Source organism: Urocampus carinirostris, chromosome 7 (assembly GCF_059441175.1).
Source record: "Urocampus carinirostris isolate Australia breed hairy pipefish chromosome 7, RoL_Ucar_1.0, whole genome shotgun sequence".
NCBI lineage: Eukaryota > Metazoa > Chordata > Actinopteri > Syngnathiformes > Syngnathidae > Urocampus > Urocampus carinirostris.
The window spans coordinates 26,135,210-26,153,230 of NC_142355.1; the positions used below are offsets into that span (position 1 = coordinate 26,135,210).

Here is an 18,021-nt window from a genome sequence, read left to right on the forward strand (position 1 = left end):
GCTATCACAATGAGCACGGTTATCTCTCGCGGTATATAGAATGGTCTACACGATACCGCCAGAAACTCTAGATCGGGCGAGCAGTGTGCATCAATAATTCTGCTGTTATTGCACCACGCATTATGTACGTAAATGCATAGTCCCCCACCTCTTTTTTTGCCGGAGTCTTCGTTGCGGTCGTATCGGTGTAGCGTGCGTCCTGCTAGCTGAACTGCAGCGTCGGGGATCCGCGGGTCAAGCCATGACTCCGTAATCACAAAAATGTTGCTATTCCGTACGAAGTTGTTGGTAGCTATCCGCAGCTCAAGCTCACTGATTTTGTGTACGATGGATCTGGCGTTGGTCAGGAAGATACTCGGAAGCGCTTGTCGGTGTGGTCGTCTTTTTAGCTTCTTCGCTAGGCCTCCCCGAGAGCCTCGTTTTTGTTTACGTTCCCTCCGCCGTCTCCGTCGCTTGATGGGCGGGCAGGTAACCCAGGGAGATCCCGGTGGTCTTCGTATGTCCTTTGGGATGTTGTTGTTGGTGTTGTAATCGTGAAATGAGTCGAAATCTAATCTTTGACCCAGGTTAATAAGTTCCTGGCGACTTAAGGTGATAGTTGCCGAACAGGTATTTATAAAAGAAAAGATGAGAGAAAAAAGAACACTTAAAGTAAAAAGATTTACTGGAGGGACATCAGCCGCTGCGTGTAGTCGCGCCGCCATGTTGTTAATTCTTCCTTAAAGCTTTTGTAGAACACCCCTGGGAATCCATCCGTTCCTGGTGATTTATTTATTTTTAAGTTATTTATTGTATCTTGTATTTCCTGTTTTGTAATGGGGCGAATAATTTCTAATGTATCCCCCCCTGTTAGTGTTGGTAAATGTAGTTTTCCTAAAAAGTTTTGTGCCGTGTAGTTATCTAAGTCATTTTCTGAGTCCTTGTATAATTCTTTATAATAATCTGCAAATGCTTCTGCTATACCTTTGGGTTTTACTAAACATTGTTTAGAGATAGGATGTTTTATTTGTGATATAATTCTATCTGTTTGGGCCTTTTTAAGTTGGAAGGCTAGCAGTCGACTGGCTCTATTGCCCATTTCATAGTATCTCTGGTTCACAAAGCGCAGAGCCCCTTCTGCTTTATTTGTCAAAAGTTCATCTAATTTGCTTCTGGTTGTTTTTAATACCTGTAATCTGGATTCATTTGGTGTTTTTTTATGTTCTTCTTCTAGTTCCTTAATCTTATCCTCCAATTCCTTCTGATTCTTTAAGCGTATTCGTTTCAGCCGGGACGATATTTCTATTAATTTCCCCCTTATTACAGCTTTCCCTCCTTCCCATAGTATTGTTGGAGAAACCTCATTGTTGTCATTGATTTGGAAATATTCTTTTATACACCGTTTTATTTCCTGTACTACGTTTTTATCTGAGAGGAGAGATACATTCATCCTCCAATACCTAAAATGGGGTTCATTGTCTAAACTTAATTTCAAAGTAATTGGAGAATGGTCACTTATAGTAATATTCTCTATACCACACTCTACTACTGTATGCATATGTTGTCTTGAAATGTAAAAGTAATCAATTCTCGAGTAGCTGCCATGCGGGTTTGAATAGAAAGTATAGTCTTTAGTTTGGGGATTCTTCTCTCTCCATGGATCTATCAATCCCAATTCTTTAGTTATGTTATTTAACATCCTCGACGTCTTTGTATTTGTTCCATGTACTGAAGGATACTTGTCCACTTTGCAATTCTGTACAGTGTTAAAGTCACCTCCTATAAGTAACATTCCCTTCGCACAGTTGGTTATTACTTTAGCTAATACTTGAAAAAAAGTCCCCTTTTCCTCAACTGGTGCATAAACATTCATTATTGATATTTCCCTACCGGCCATTGACCCTATAATCATTATATATCGCCCCAGATTGTCCTTCACTTCTTTTTCGACTTTAAACGCCACCCCTTTTCCAAGTAAAATTGCTACTCCCCTCCTTTTACCATAGGATGCGTAGAACACCTGGTTCACCCATTCTCTTTTTAGCTTCTTATGTTCAATCTCGGTCAAATGTGTCTCTTGTAATAAGGCTATTGAGCTCTGCAATGTCTTGAGTTGATTCAATATCTTTTTTCTCTTGATGGGGTGGTTTAGCCCATGTACATTATATGAAACAATATTTAGATTGCTCATGCTTTGTATTGAGTCTGATTTTTGAAGCATACAGAAACACTACATTAATTACTAACACCTCCATTGACAAAACAAACCAAATTACTAACAAACATATTGACAAGCACACATAATTTCCCACCAAAAAGAAAAAAAACACACCCAAAAAACAAAAACCCATGTCTTCCAAGAGTCCAATTGGAGAGTTGTGGCTACCCTCCTGGAAATATGCACTCAGTGCGTGAACAACTTTTGTACCGTCGTCCATAATTATAACTAACTAAATATTTTAAAGTAGCTCTATGCCAATATATATACATACATTGTTTTAATTTAAAGATAACAATTTTACTTGGTATTTTACTTACTTCTAACTTATTGAATTTATAATAGAAAGGGCATATATGGTCCTTACTCTTTCTCCCCAAATCCGAATATGGCTTCGTTTTGCTCCATAGGAGCTTGTAAGTCACCTTCTATGATGGGGGTGTTCCCTTGTCTTCCTCTCGATTCCGGTCACTGTGGTCCAAATGTTCTTTGACAACATCTTTTGCAGTGTCTCCGTGTTGTCCTCTTCCACTTCGATCCCCATTTCTTTTAGCAATGTTGCTGCCTCCATCAGTGTACAGAATGTTCTTATTCCTGAGTCCAAAAACATCTTCAGCTGGGCGGGATATGGTGATTGTGCCTTTACGTTCTTTTCCTTTAACTTTTTGATAACGTCCCTTACTTGTTTCCTCTTTTTTTGGATTTCTGTGGTGTAATCTTGGTTGAAGTAAACGGTCTTGCCTTCGTACGTTGTCTTCTGCTTCCATGCTTCTTTCATTACGGATTCTTTCACTATGTAATCGGTGAAACGTACGATAATTGCCCGTGGCAGTGCTTTACCTAGAAACTTGTTCCCCAGTGAGCGGTGTGCCCTCTCAATGCGCACATCCATATGTTCGGTTGTCGGAATGTTCGATTTAATAAAGTTTGTTATGAAGCCGATTGTGTCGTTTCTCTCGGCACCCTCGGGAATCCCATGTATCCTAATGTTGTTCCGTCGTGATCTCGACTCCAAGTCCTCACACTTTGTTGCTAGTTTGGTGGTTTGTTGGAGCAAGGAGACCGTTAATTGCTCTAGTTTTGACGTTCGCTCTTCCGTGTTAGCATGTAGCTCCTCCATGCTTTCCACCCTCCGCTCCAGCAACACAGTGCGCTCCAGAAGTTCTTCGATGCTCTTTTCCAGTCTTATCATCGCATTCTTGCTCTCCTTTGCTGCTTCAGTGTGTTCTTGCCGTAATTTACGGATTTCGTGGAGGATGGCCGAGTCACGTCCCTCGTCGATCGACGCCATTCCTTCTGCTCCCTCGATCTTTTTCTCCTTAGCGCCCTTTTCCTCGACAAGTTTCCCCTTCTTGACCATGTTTTGTTGAATAATTTGTCTTTAATATGAGTCACAATTTATACCTTTTCTGTCTTTCTCCAAGTAAGTATTACATTACTCTTTAGTGATTTTTGTCAGAGCTACTTTCCTTGCTGCCGTCTACCTCATTGCGCCACCGGAAGTCCTAAAAATGTTTTAATTTAGTTTATTTTATTATTATTATTTTTTAGACCCGCGAAGCTCTGAACCTGCGAACGTGGAACAGCGAAATAGCGAAGTCCCACTGTATAGGCGTATGTGTATACGTGTGTTTGTGTGTGTGTGTTTATGTATATATAAATATATATATATATATATATAATGTATGTATGTATGTATGTATATATGTATATACATATGTGTACATATATGTATATATATATATATATTAGCGCGTGTGTGGCACAGTTCTCGGTCATAGGTTCAAATCCAGCTACCAACCTTCCTGTGCGGAGTCTGCATGTTCTCCCCGTGCTTTCGTGGGTTTCCTCTGGGCACTGCGGTTTCCTCCCACATTCCAAAAAGATGCATGTCAGGTTAATTGGCCGGTCAAAATTGTCTCTAGGTGAGAATGAGCGAGCAATTTGTCTGTCCCTGTGTGCCCTGCGACTGGCTGGCAACCAGTTCAGGGTGTCCCCTGCCCACTGCCCACTGCCCGATGATTGCTGGGATGGGCTCCAGCACCCCCGTGACCCTACTGAGTATAAGCGGTGCAGCTGATGAGATGAGATGAGATGTATATATAGTGAAATGAGTGCCAGGCAGGAGGAGTTGTTCGGCTCACAAGTTAGTCATGGCAGGTCCTTTTCAACAATGTGCCATTCTGCTTGTACATATCAAATCACTTGTTTATCGTGATTATTGGGGACTACAATCCCACTTGATACGTGCAAATCTACAATGTAGCAAAGGCGGGCCAGAATGCGCTCCCCTTGACAAAAGTGTATTGTGCAAATCCCCAATCAGCAATATAAACCAATGAATCAATGAATCAACGAGTGGCCTTTATTGTCAATGTATGACAGTATAACAGCATTGGAGGATTTTTTTCTTTCACTGCAAGTAAAAAAAAAAATCAAATAAAAAATATATATATAATGAAATAAAAACAAGACAATATATTTAAGATATGTTTAAAAAATGAGCATTTTCACAATGGAAGTCATACAATACATAGTGTTCATGGACACTGAAGTTAGGTGCCCATGCAATAGGGTATAATGGATTGCAGCCACACCAGTGCAGTTTACTTTTTGGCAGACAACAAAAAAAGAGCCGCCAGGTCCAACCAAAATGCACTCTACTAGTCCCTCCTGCAATCAGGAATAATGGATCGTGTAATATTTCTCAACCTGAGATGCACTGAAGGCATTACAGTATAAATAAACTAACCAGATCAACTGAATCAAACCAGGTCCACATTGTGGTGTCAGTGGTGAAACACGATTCTGATAAAAATTGCTGCTACTCATAATCAGGCAAGCGAAGTTGTCTCCAACTGAGAATTTTACATTAGCCGACATCCACAATAATTAAGTATTTTTTGGTCTACTTTATAGGCATTTTAGATAGATAGATAGATAGATAGATACAGACAGACAGATAGATAGATAGATACTTTATTCATCCCCGAAGGGAAATTCACATTTCCAGCAGCATCCCTGAGCTGAGAACAATACAATAATAAAGCAAAAAGAATACAATATACAAATACCCAGTGTGACATGCAAATGCCCACTGTAGCGTGTTATATAGAATAACTAAATAGTGCTACACAGAATACATATTGCAATAAGATTCGGTAATATGCAATGTAGGTGGTGTGGTTTACTGTGGGCTTTTACTCTGCCGGGTAGAGTTAAAGAGCCTCATGGCATGAGGAAGAAAAGATCTCTTCTGTCCGTAGTACAAAACAGTGACAGCAGTCTGTCGCTGAAACTGCTCTTCTGTCTGGAGATAATGCTGTGTAGTGGATGCGATGGATTGTCCATGATTGACCGCAGCTTTAAACTTTTGCACATGGCAGGACTCAGAGTTGTACTTAAAGTCCGATGTATATCGAGTGAATAGAAACGGAGAGAGCACGGTCCCCTGCGGAAATCCTGTGCTGCTAACCACAGTGTCCGATGTACAGCCCCCCTGTTTCACATACTGGGGTCTGCCTGTCAGGTAGTCAGTAATCTATTCTATAAGGTGTGAGCTAACTCCCATCTCTGTCAGTTTCCTACTCAGTAGCAGAGGCTGTATGGTATTGAAGGCACTGGAGAAGTCCAAAAATGTAATCCTCACAGCCCCCTTAGCCCTATCCAGGTGAGAGAGGGATCGGTGTAACATGTATACTATAGCATCCTCCACTCCCACCTTCTCCTGGTAAGCAAATTGCAGTGGGTCGATGGCGTGACGGACCTGTAGCCTCAGGTGGTGCAGCAGCAACCGCTCCATGGTTTTCATCACATGTGATGTCAGGGCGACCGGCCTGAAGTCGTTGAGTTCCTCAGGTCTTGATTTCTTTGGGACTGGGATGATGCAGGATGTTTTCCACAGCTGAGGGACCCTCCCCTGTTCAAGGCTCAGGTTGAAGATGCGCTGTAGAGGGTCTCCCAGCTCAGACGCACAGGCTTTCAGCAGTCGGGGGGATACTCCATCTGGACCAGCTGCCTTGCTGGTTCGCAGCCTTCTCAGCTCTCCACACACCTGGGCTGCAGTTATTTTTAGTGGGGGGATGTCTTCAATGCTAGTGTCCAGAGGGGGAGGGGGAAGGACAGCTGCAGTACTCAGGGAGTGGTCAAACCTGTTGAAAAAGTTGTTCAACTGGTTGACTCGCCCCACATCTATATCCACAGCCACACCCTGCTTGGTGCTGCAGCCAGTAATTGTTTTCATCCCTTCCCACACCTCCTTCATGTTGTTGTTCTGCAGCTTTTTCTCCAACTTCCTCCTGTACTGCTCCTTCCCTTTCCGGAGCTGGACTTTGAGCTCCTTCTGTACTCGTTTTAGCTCCTGCTGATCACCATTTTTAAAGGCCCTCTTCTTTTGGTTCAAAAGGCACTTGATGTCGCTCGTGATCCAGGGCTTGTTGTTGGCATAGCAGCGTACAGTCTTTATAGGAACAACATTGTCCATGCAGAAGTTAATGTAGTCAGTAGTGCAGTTTGCCATCTCCTCAATGTCCCCACTGCTGGACCCTAGCAGGACATCCCAGTCCGTACGTCCAAAGCAGTCTCTCAGAGCCTGCTCTGCCTCGGTGGACCATTTTCTAAAAGAGCGTGTGGTTGTTGGTAGCCTTCTCACTTTTGGTTTGTACTGTGGTTTAAGCAGAATGAGGTCGTGGTCTCCTTTTCCAAGGGCAGGCAGTGGTTTTGCGCTGTATGCATTTTTGATATTTGCATACAGAAGGTCAATAGTCCTATTTCCCCTGGTCTTGGAGTCCACATACTGGACGAAAGAGGGCAGTGTCTTATCAAGAGTCACGTGGTTGAAGTCCCCAAAGATTAACATTGCAGCCTCCGGGTGTTGTGTGTGTAGTTTTGCCACGGCGAGTGGATGACGTCACACGCTACTTCACGCTATTTTAACTTTGTTTGTTTGTCTTGTAAATCAATAAAGTATATTCTTATGATTAACTAATGTTTTTAATTTAAGGATTAGCAGGCGGTTAAAGTCTAATGAGTAAATCTTAATGGGATAGTAATATTTATTACATTTTTTTTTACCAATTTAAGGACTTTTGGATATATTTGTTTTAAAAAAACTAAATATCCATTCATTTATTTTCAGGCCACATATCCTCACTAGGGTTGTGTAGGTGCAGGAGCCCATCCTAGCTGACTTTGGGAAGTGGGCAAGGGACACCCTGAACTGGTTGTCAGCCAATCACTGTGCACATTCACTACATTTTGACTGGCCAGTTTGACCTGCCATGCATGTTTTTAGAACGTGGGAGGAAACCGTAGTACTTGAAATGAACAAATATTTCTGCTCATGGGTTAATAAATGATTACACCTTATTCTTAAAGATAACAAGAACTATATTTGTAGTAACAAAATATGAACATTTTCGGAATTATTGCTCAATGTTGTTGTTTCTCCCTTCCAGGCCAGTCCTTCAGCTCGTGCCGGCAGGTCCAAATGCGACTGGGCGTCAGGATGGACGGGGAATATTACCTCAAAGTCAAGTCCCGCATCCTTCAGGTACCTTTCCAGTCTCCATATACTTTGCGAGTCACTTCTTCCACCTGCTAATCTATTCTTTGATCGACAGATTTATTGCGCGGAAATGGAAACCGATTCCCCTAAGGAATATGTGACGCTGCGCAGCGGACAAACGGACAACTACTCGGAGGTGTACGGTTACAGGTGCGTGGTGGACCAATGACTTTTGGCACATTTGTTTCTACAACTCTGGTTATGTTTAAAAAGAAGGAATTTTATCAAAATTTTGGAATAAAAATTATTTATCATTAAATAGATATCTCCATTATCATAAGTGACAAAACAACTGTAAAACTACACCAAGTGTGAATAAAGCAAAATATATAATGGGGTCACAGTAACAGCACATAGAACATGCATAGTAACGGTTCCCATTACTGTATCCGTGTTATGGGGTATTATAAAGGTCAACTGACACTTAATGTATGTGACATAGTAAATAAATAGATAAATGGACTGCCTCTATTTAGTGCTTTTCAAGTCACTGAAAACCTCCCAAAGAACTTTACAATGTATTGCACACTTACCCATTCACACACACACTCACATACCGACAACAACTGAACTCTTTATTTTATTCAACGTAGTAACTGTAGAAGACTAAAAAGAACTGCATGATTAATAACCATTCTTTGACATAGTAAATAAATGAACAGTCAATATTGCATTATATCCAGTGTTATGGGGCATAATAAAAGTAAACTGCATGGCAACAAACAATATTAATGTATGTGACATAGTAACTGAGTGAACCTAAATAAATTAAGTGTGACTAATACATAACACCATCCTATGTTATAGTGGGCCAAGGTAATAGAAGATGTAAATAGTAACATAGTAACTGTAGAAGACTAAATTAAAAGTGAAAAAGTATTCTTCAACATACGTTACAGGGCACCATATGGGCCACGATTGTGGCACATGGAAACTGAAAAGAAACTGACGCATGCATTAACATATGTGACATAGTAACTGAGTGATTAATAAAATAATTTGGATGTTATCATGCAGGAAATAGTAAGTGCCCTTTAAGATAAATAATAATTGAATGTTTTTTTTCTGTGTTGATATAGTAACTGTGGGAGTGTGACTCATAAAGGGGTAGGGAACCCTGGTCCTCAAAAGCCATTTGACTACCTTTTTTCCATGGTTCCCTCTTGCAACACAGTTGCAGATTAATCTCGAGTCCTGTCATACTCTCATATCAATCCTGTTTATGGAATCAGCTGTGTTTGAGGACGGAGACATGACAGGACTATGGCTCCTGTGCACCAATATTCTCCACCCATGGATCGATGCATTGGTATCATGCAATATTACCATTAGAGACATAGTAACTTTATGAAGCAAAAAACAGCTAGTCGCTAATACATCATTTACTTCATCATCCTCGAGGATATAATGTAAATGTAATGTATACAGCTAGTAGGTAAGACATTAACATGCATTTTCATTATTTGGGATATAGTAACTGCATGAGAATAAACAATCACTCTGGTTTTCTCATTTTAAATCTCCCTCTGTTCCCTAAAGGCTGCTGAACCCCTTTGAATGTCCCTACAACGGCAGCAGAAGACAGGACTGCGACTGCAGGAACGACTACACGGCGGCGGGGTACACGCTCTATCACAAGGTCCGCCTGGACCTCGTCACCCTGAGGATACTGAGTGAGTCATCAGCATCCACTTTCGTGCCCACCCGCCGCATCCTAGACCACACGTAAAACTGGGCCCACGCCACCGTGCCTCAGGTTCTCAAAATTCAACAAATGGCCTTTGCAGTACCGGCTAATTGCAAACATGACGGCACAATCGAGATACACGTGCACTCGTGTAGGCTTGCTATCATTATCATAATAACAGCGTACATTCCCATCATGTAGCATCCCGAGGCTACGTCAGGGTGCTTATTATTATCCCAGTCGGCTCCGCCTCCCCTTAGTGATTAGCCAATTAGCGTATTGCATGCAAAGAGTCCCAGTTCTAGTGGATTTTACTGCAGTGTTAGATAAAAAGGTCGTTAAAACTGGCCTAAAAACATTTTGGTCTTCACTGTACAGTGTAAGGCAGGGTCGCCGTATGCCTTGGTTCTACCGTACTAACATTTCCACTGGTAGCACAGCTACAACTAGCACTGGATTTTGTTGCACTCTTTTTTGCATTACAGACACACAATATCTTTTTTGCCAGCAAACACTGTAAATGTTGTCACATTTGCGAGTGAATTGGTCAGGGTTATAGGCTTAGAATAAAATTTAATCCTCTGATTTTTGCTGTTCACCAGTCACGGACCTGCGCTTCTCCCAGACCCCGGTTGGACGACCTGTACCCTTCGCCACAGCGGGTGACTGTTACAGCGCCGCCAAGTGTCCGCAGGTCAGTGGAAACTATTAAAATATATCTGATACAGTGCTGAGCTCGACTGACTTTAGAGGTAAGACCAGTCCGACCGGACCTGAGTCGCGGGTATATGAACCCGAACTAGCCCACACCCGACGGATTAACTTGGTTTGATAAACGAGCCCGAAATAAACCCGAAGCTTTAACTTGCTGCCTAATTGAACACAAAGCTTTACTTCCGCCCTGCATACTTCAGCGCCAAACTGTGCACTTCGGCTTACTACGCAGCTTTGTATTTACTTCCAATCCCTCAAATCAAGTGATCACCACAGCCGCAGCACCTAAATGAAGGGTTTGGTGCCGAAGTGCGCATTTCAGCGATGTGCAGAAAACAAAAGTGAAACCAAACAAAATGGCACCGAAAATAAAATAAAAATCTGCAGGTTACAAATTACAAATCGTGAAAGATTTGGCCAAAAGGCAGAAAGAAACTGTGAAGCTTGTAAGCTATTGGCAAGAAGCAGAAATGACATCTAATGTAAGTGAGATGGAAGGAGGAAGCCGGGCATCTTTTACCCCATCAGCGAGGACGATAATTTCTTTGGATTTAGTGATTTTAAGTAGTTAGGTCAGCATTTTCCATTTTCTTTATTTAAGTAATTACATGAGTAATCGTGATAGCATGCTGTGTAGATCCTCCACGGATTTTGGTGGGGTTCGGGCCTGGGCCTAAGATCTTACCTCTAACTGACTTGCAACAAATTGCTCGCAGGGTCAGTTCAGCATCAATCTGATCGGCACCGGGCTCAGAGTGGCCGAGGCCACCAAGTGGACATCTCAGGGAAATTATGTTTCCATCAAGGTTCACAGGTCGGAGGTAAGTTAATGTTAGACAATTACTATGTTTACGCGCATGCAATAATCCGATAGGAAACGTATTAGTGCATTTTCGGCACAATCCGGAGGAATCTTTAAAAGAAAAACAAATAACTCTGTACTGTTATCCCCGCCACACGATCGCAAATATCTGCAAGCGGGGCTGGCAGAGTGCATGTTTGTCTCTTTTTTTTAACTGCATTGGAGTGACCGCAATAATTTATCCCCAATCCCTTTTTGCTGCAAGTCGGGACTGGAAGAAGGCGCTTTTATCCAGAGGCGTGACGTCTGGACCCACCCTAAATGAAACACACACGATTGTGGCCGCAATCCTTTATTGCTGATAGCAAGGGCTAGTAGAGCGCATTTGGGGTTTTTGAAACACGTAATTGTGGGAACCTTACTGCACTGTTTTGGTCGCGATCCCTTATTTCAGTCGATTATTGCTGAGATCCAGGGCCGAAAGAGAAGATTTGTGTTATGCGTGGGGTCCTTTTTTTCCTTTCCGTATAAAATGAACAAGATCAGTACGGGCGGGTTCCATTATCTCCGGTTGACTATTGCTTTTAGTGGGGTGTAAATTGTGGATTATTGCACATCGCGTGGGATTCCGGTCCCCATTAACAATGCTCAAAAGGCATTAGAGTATTACAATGACCAGAGTAGGCCACAAGCAACGTCATTACTGAACGTTATCTGATCAGGGGGAAAGCAAGGGTGAAATTATTACGCCAATAGATGCTGTTACCGTATTTAGCTTTTGACATTAAAGAAACGATTTTATTCATGTCCCTTACCTTATCATCTAAATATGAAGCTTGTTTTCTTAGGGATTCAACGTGAGCTCCTTTAGTGCGTCTTGTGTGTTTACAAGGTGTGCTCGTATGTGGCTAGCTTGTAGCATAGACTTACAATATATATAGATGGATTCAACAGGCATCCACTATTTTCACTGTGAGATTTTCACCGCCGGGACAGAAAATAAAATGGAATTATCCCTGGGATTAAACTATTACACATACGTTTTTTTAAAGGAGTAAGCTTGAGTTATCATGTATCTTTTGTGTCTGTACTACAAGTCCCTCAGTACTTTGGGGCATGAAGATATCTAGGGTGAGCTAAACTGTTTGTGTGCACTAGCATTGAGATTACTTTAACCCAGTAGATGCGCAATAATCGGAAAATGAAGGGACTTACCGACCAGTGCAATCGGAATACTTGCAGACTAAAACCTGAATCGGATTGAAGTGCGCGTCTTTACTTAATCAAAATATTGGCAATAGTCAGTATATAATCTGATTATTGCCTGCATTTTGACATGCCCAATGTCTACACTTTTATATCCTGTATTATATTTAACTACTTCTGCAGGATGGGACAAGAATTTATGGCCGCTGTGGTGGTTTCTGCGGTAAGTGCATACCACAGATGCACAACGGGCTCCTACTTCAAGTCCACTGAAGATCTCCGAATGGACAAAAACTTGACACTGGCATTAATTGGGGGGACACCACGGACCAGTTCCCAAAAACGCAGTGACGGTTACCTCTCGATATCGGAAATGACAATCAAACTGTTGTCCGAGACTACGAAAAAGGGCCACGATGCTTCACCTGACGGACTGGGAATGCTATCAAATCTATCCTACCATTTTCATCGTTTTTATACAAGTTTGGGTTGCAACTAGGAACTATTTTTTTGTTGTTCTTTTTCAATAATGTATTTTTTTGAGTGAATACAACTAAAAAATTATCTTCAAGAAAAAAAACAATTCAACTTGTCAAATATGCATGTTTACTACAAAAGCGGCACAAGTGGCACAAGTGTGAGGTAGCCTCAATGAGTTTTTCAAGTTATTGTAGCTAAACGTATGCTAACAGAGCCTTGATAGTTTGTCTGTTTTTCTCCCCACACTCAGCTAAGTTTTTAATGTAGGCCGATGCTATCAATTTCTCTGTATATCCGTATATTTTAACTTAGCTCATCTACCTTAAACGTAAAAATGGATTCCTTGAGTTTGAAGAAGTGCCTTAATTTTAGCCTATCCCAAGTACCCTTCGTTAATTTTTGGGGGGTTGAAAGTTGTTCTTATTTGAGTTTATGGCTAATACTAGCTTAACCTGGTTGATTTCAGGTTTTAGCTTTTTATAGCCCACCTACATTTCCTTTACTTTTACTTCCGCTACCCACTAATTAGTTCCACTGCGTCCCTCTTATCTTAGCGTAGCTCAGCCTTTTTGTTAGTTCATAACTGTTTTAGGTTGTCCAAGTAACTTTAGCTTTAGTCAGCGGACCTTCATTGGCCTTCACTTTCAATTCTGCTATCAGTCGGTCAATTCAACAAGTCTTTTTTTACATAGCCTAGCCTAGACTTTACTTTTCTTTTGCTTTATCTCAGTTTTCCTGCTTGTTTGAGCTAACATTAACTTACTGTAACTGAGCTGACCTTAATTTGATTTTACTTTAAATTCTGATACATGCTAGCTAGTTTAACCTCTCTTTTCCTGTATTCTCTTAGCCTAGCCTTCACTCTTTTTGTTCACTGATCCCAGTTCTTTGTCTAAACTAATCAGATTTTCCGAGTCAACCAACATTTTTCTTCATTTTGGTTACGGTACAAACTAGCATGCCCACTTTAGCCTCTCTTTACGTGTCTTACCTGAGCTTAACCTTGCCTCTTTTTGTTGGTTCATATATGTTTTTAGCTTGTCTAAGGTAACATTTTTACAGATCTGACTTTTATTTTACTTATCAAGCCAGTTGAAATTATTCTCACTTTGCTAATCTTTGTGGATTTAGCCTACCTGTTTTAGCTTGTCCTATCGCTTTTTTCCCCCTTTAGTAGAGTTCCTTGCAAGCTAGCTTGAATAAGGATCAAATATTAAGCGCTATATTTTCTGTTTTAGTATGTGTTGGTTGCGACCAGCTAAAATGATATAAAACCGTAGCTTGTGCTAGCTTCGTGTTGCTTTACTGAACAGTATTTAAATTTCTCAGACTTTTTCAGCTTTATTAAATGGGTTTTAATTTTCTTAGCTCAGCAGTTTTTGCCTTAGTCCAGGAAATCTCTTATGTTTGGCTAAACAACCTAAATTGAAAAAACTTAGTTGATCCTTGTTAAATTGAGCTCCCTCGGTTTTGTTTTTGTTTATCTCATTCATTTTCCGCTCGTATAGCTCATATTATTATAGCTACTTTAGCTATTGTTGCTTTAGCTTGGTTTACTGTAGCATGTGATAGCTTGGACAAGCTAAATGAAGGTACTTTTTCTTAACCGAACATGGCTTTGCTTTGTATTATAGAAAAAAACAAGTTGATTTGGGATCAAGTTGGCCAAATGATCGATTACACTCATTTTTGTGGTCATTTTCCTGTACGAACTACATGTTGTCATTTTATCTAGGTACGGTGCTAAAACAAATATTTTTCACGAAAACATATACGTAAATCTTTAGCCGATGATGCTCCGGAGGTTGTCAGGAGAACAGCAGTTTATTGTTTATCTTTGTCTAATGTGTTTTTGGGACATGCTAACAAATTACATAGGAACAAATTGTGACTTTCAAAAAACACTGTTTTTTTATCGTCTTTAAACAAGTTCTCTGATTGATTAATGTTTCATATGACCTTCATCCCCCTACCTCTACATATTTATGTTCGACCTTATTTATTGTCCCTGCAAAAAACATCTGTGAGGCTGTCGTCGACGCAAACGATTCCCGCGAAATACACAAATCTCCCCAATGGTGCTTTTCAAAGACTACTAGGACGATTACCTCGAACACAAACAAGACGTTTTGGACTATTCGATTAGTAAAATTCTCTGTTGTGACTACCTGTGCGTTCTCTTTGCTTTTGTCCGAGCCACAACAAACTGTCATTACTCTTATCCTGCAGTTGTCAATCGTTCAAAAGCTTTAACCAAAGTAAGACGGGAGATGGATTTGTATATTGACTGTTCTCATGTATTTTTGGAATAAGAGAAAATGAAAATGAATATATAAAAAGTAATTGAGCAGCTAGACAACCTTCATCGGTGTCGATGAACTGTGCTATGAGGTCTGTATCAGAAAATGTAAAGAAATACTTAACGCACTATGTGCCTGATGTTTTCGTAGTGATGTCATTCTTTGTGATAACCGTGAAGCATTATAACTTATGACATATGTTTTTTTTGTAATGTTCATACTTGAACCGTGTGCTATATAAATTCAGTATGAAAGATAGGCATTGCGCTCGTCCGCCTGCCGTTTTATCCAAAGATTTTTTTTTTGATGAATGCTAATTTTACCTATAAAGTATGTACAGTACATTATGTAGCCTGTATAAAAATAATTGATTGTAGTGCTATGTTACTAATTGAACTGATATTGTATGTCGTGCCACTACTAACACTTTTGGAAAATAAAGAATATTAATTTCTTCTTTTGTGTTTTTTCTATTTTCTTCTTTCCTTCTTATGCAAAAAAAACCCCAAACATTTTTCTATGCCAGAAACTAGCATCTCCCATGTCAAAAGGTTGTGTAGTATCTTTCAAATATTTAAACAAAATTATCAAATTAGCCGCAATGCGACTTAAACTCCAGTGCGATGTTTGTATGTTAAAAGGACAGTTGTTATTATTTGGCTCCTCTCAGTGGTTAGGAAAACTTCTTTTTTGTAAAAAAAAAAACTCAAAGTTGATTCACAACATGAGCAAAAATACATAAACTATCATATACATTAACATTTTAAAAAATAATCGCCGGTTGAGAAATTTGGATCTATTTATATAACATTGTCACGGTTGCCCATTGCCCTCACTTGGGCTCGCTCGTTTGGCGCCAGCTGTTACTCGTTGCCTGATTGGTTCCCCTCCTATATAAACTCAGTGCTCTCATTCACTCTTTGTCAGTCCGTCAACAAACCTCTGCACTTGCAAGATGTGTATTTGGACTCTGTCCTGTATCCTGCTTGTGTATCCAGTATCCGGTATCGATCCCGTTTGTCCCATCCTTTCCGGTATCTTGCTCCAGTAGCTGGTATCGATCCCGTCTATCTTGTCCTGGCTTCCTGTTTTCCCGCGCCTGACTTCTCTGTCTCACTTCTTCCGCCCAGCGACCGCCCAATCACTGCCGTTTGTGTTAACACGCATGACTGCCCCATTCCCTTAAAATAAAGCTTGTGTGAAAACATTACGCATCTGGGTCCACCGTCTGTTTGGGTTCTGACAAACATGAACCTCAATACACACTTTTCTGCATCAGAAAGCATAGGCTCAAACAGCTTAGTATTTGTTTTTTATTATTTAGCCGGAGCAAAATGTGACTTATACTTCAGTGCGGAGTTTGTAAGGTTTTTTTCTGTCGAAGGTAAGCTGTATGTCTGTGTCTCCCTCTCTCTCCCTTTTTTTTTTAAATTTCATAAATACGTACATTTATATTAAGTCGAACTCACACATAAATTCACATAACATTGCAGTATAGAAACAAAACTGAAAATCGAGATCTTCATAATATAGCCTGCAACCAAGCCTTGTTTGCCAACTAATGGCAAATGTACGTATACATTAGCGCAAGGGTGTCAAATTCATTTGAGCTGGGGGCCGCATGTTATGAAAACAAAACTCACTGGGGCCAGACTAGAAGATTAAGAGAAAGAGAGAACACAAGGTAGGCTAGAGTCTGAGAGAGAATGTAAGATTTAAAAAGGGAGAGTGAAAGAGAGAAATAGAGAGATGGGGAGAAAGAGACAGAAAAAGAAAGACAAAGAAAGAAAAAGAGAAATAAAATTAGAAAGAGATGGAAAGATCAGAAGAATGCGAGAAAAGAAAAACAGAAAGAGAGAAAGAGAGAGGAAAAGAGTGAGCATGAGAAAGAGAGATAAAGAGAATACTTCTACAGAAATACTACAAAAATATTACTTCATAATACAAAACACTATCAGAAAAATATTACTACATAAAAACTTCTCCAAAAGTATTACAACAGAAATACTGCAAAAATACAACTAGAGGGTTACTCAAAAAATTCTACTATGGAAATACGACAAAAATACGTCAAAAATAAAAATACTGTAATACTTAACTGCAGAAATACTACAGATGTACATCAAAATTCTAGAAATACTAAAAAATACAACAGAAATGGTACAAAAATACGAAAATAATAATTATAGACTATTCCGACAAAAACACAGGAATCATTGAAGTACTGTAATACTATAAAAATACTACAGACATACAACAAAAAATCTACAACCGTAATAAAACAAAAATACTGCAGAAATACTAAGAATTTACTATTTTGAAAAAACTACTGCGGAAATAGCACAAAACAACTACTGTAATGCTTGAAAACTAAATATCACATGAATTGCTTAAAATTGGGACCTTATATATTATGTTGCTTTATTTGTGAACCTGTCTTGATTACTGATTACTATCATCTGTGCCTGCTTGTTTGGCGCCATCCGCTGCGGGCTATCTGATTGGTTCCCTGTCCTTTTTAAGTCCCGTCCTGTCACTCTCCGGTTGTCAGTACGTCAGCGAACCTTTGTTGTTACAAGGCAAGCATTTTTGACCCTGACTCCAGCCTGTCCCATTTTGCACCCGTTTTTCCACCTGTTGGTTCCTGATCTCCCCGTTTGTCTCCGACCCGTTTTTTGATCCCGACAACGTCTGCTCTCCGGTTCCGGCTTACGACCGGTTTTTATACCGACCACGTTTTTGCTCTCCTGTACTGGCTTTCAACCTGTTTTTCTGTCCTTGACACCGCCATCTCCCGCTACGGAAGATCCACTTCCATGTTTGGATCACAATCCGATTGCATGCGCGGCTTGCTTCCTGCGTCCAGCGAGCACCGGATTGTGGGCGCTTTCTATCAATAAACGTGTGGTTAATGCTACGCATTTGGGTCCTGATTCCGTTTTGGTCGTGACAGATCCTTTCAAAACCAATCTAATGATCTAGTTTAAAATACTATACCATGTATATGTCCGCAAGTATATTTTTCCACAAATTTAAAAATTGGATCTTGGCCAGAAATGTTGGACCCAA

General features: G+C 40.4%; 1 protein-coding gene across 1 annotated transcript in view; it reads left to right on the forward strand.

Annotated features, from left to right (window-relative positions):
* The window catches only part of LOC148362805 (A disintegrin and metalloproteinase with thrombospondin motifs 20), a 164,641-nt gene extending 151,846 nt beyond the window's left edge, over nucleotides 1-12,795 (forward strand). The window contains exons 34-39 of the mRNA XM_088340373.1: nucleotides 7,654-7,748; nucleotides 7,819-7,913; nucleotides 9,303-9,436; nucleotides 10,053-10,144; nucleotides 10,881-10,985; nucleotides 12,356-12,795. Coding sequence (XP_088196499.1) covers nucleotides 7,654-7,748; nucleotides 7,819-7,913; nucleotides 9,303-9,436; nucleotides 10,053-10,144; nucleotides 10,881-10,985; nucleotides 12,356-12,445 — 611 coding nt within the window. The 3' untranslated portion in view covers nucleotides 12,446-12,795. The remainder of the gene's footprint in view (nucleotides 1-7,653; nucleotides 7,749-7,818; nucleotides 7,914-9,302; nucleotides 9,437-10,052; nucleotides 10,145-10,880; nucleotides 10,986-12,355) is intronic.
* The last annotated feature ends 5,226 nt before the right edge of the window (nucleotides 12,796-18,021 follow it).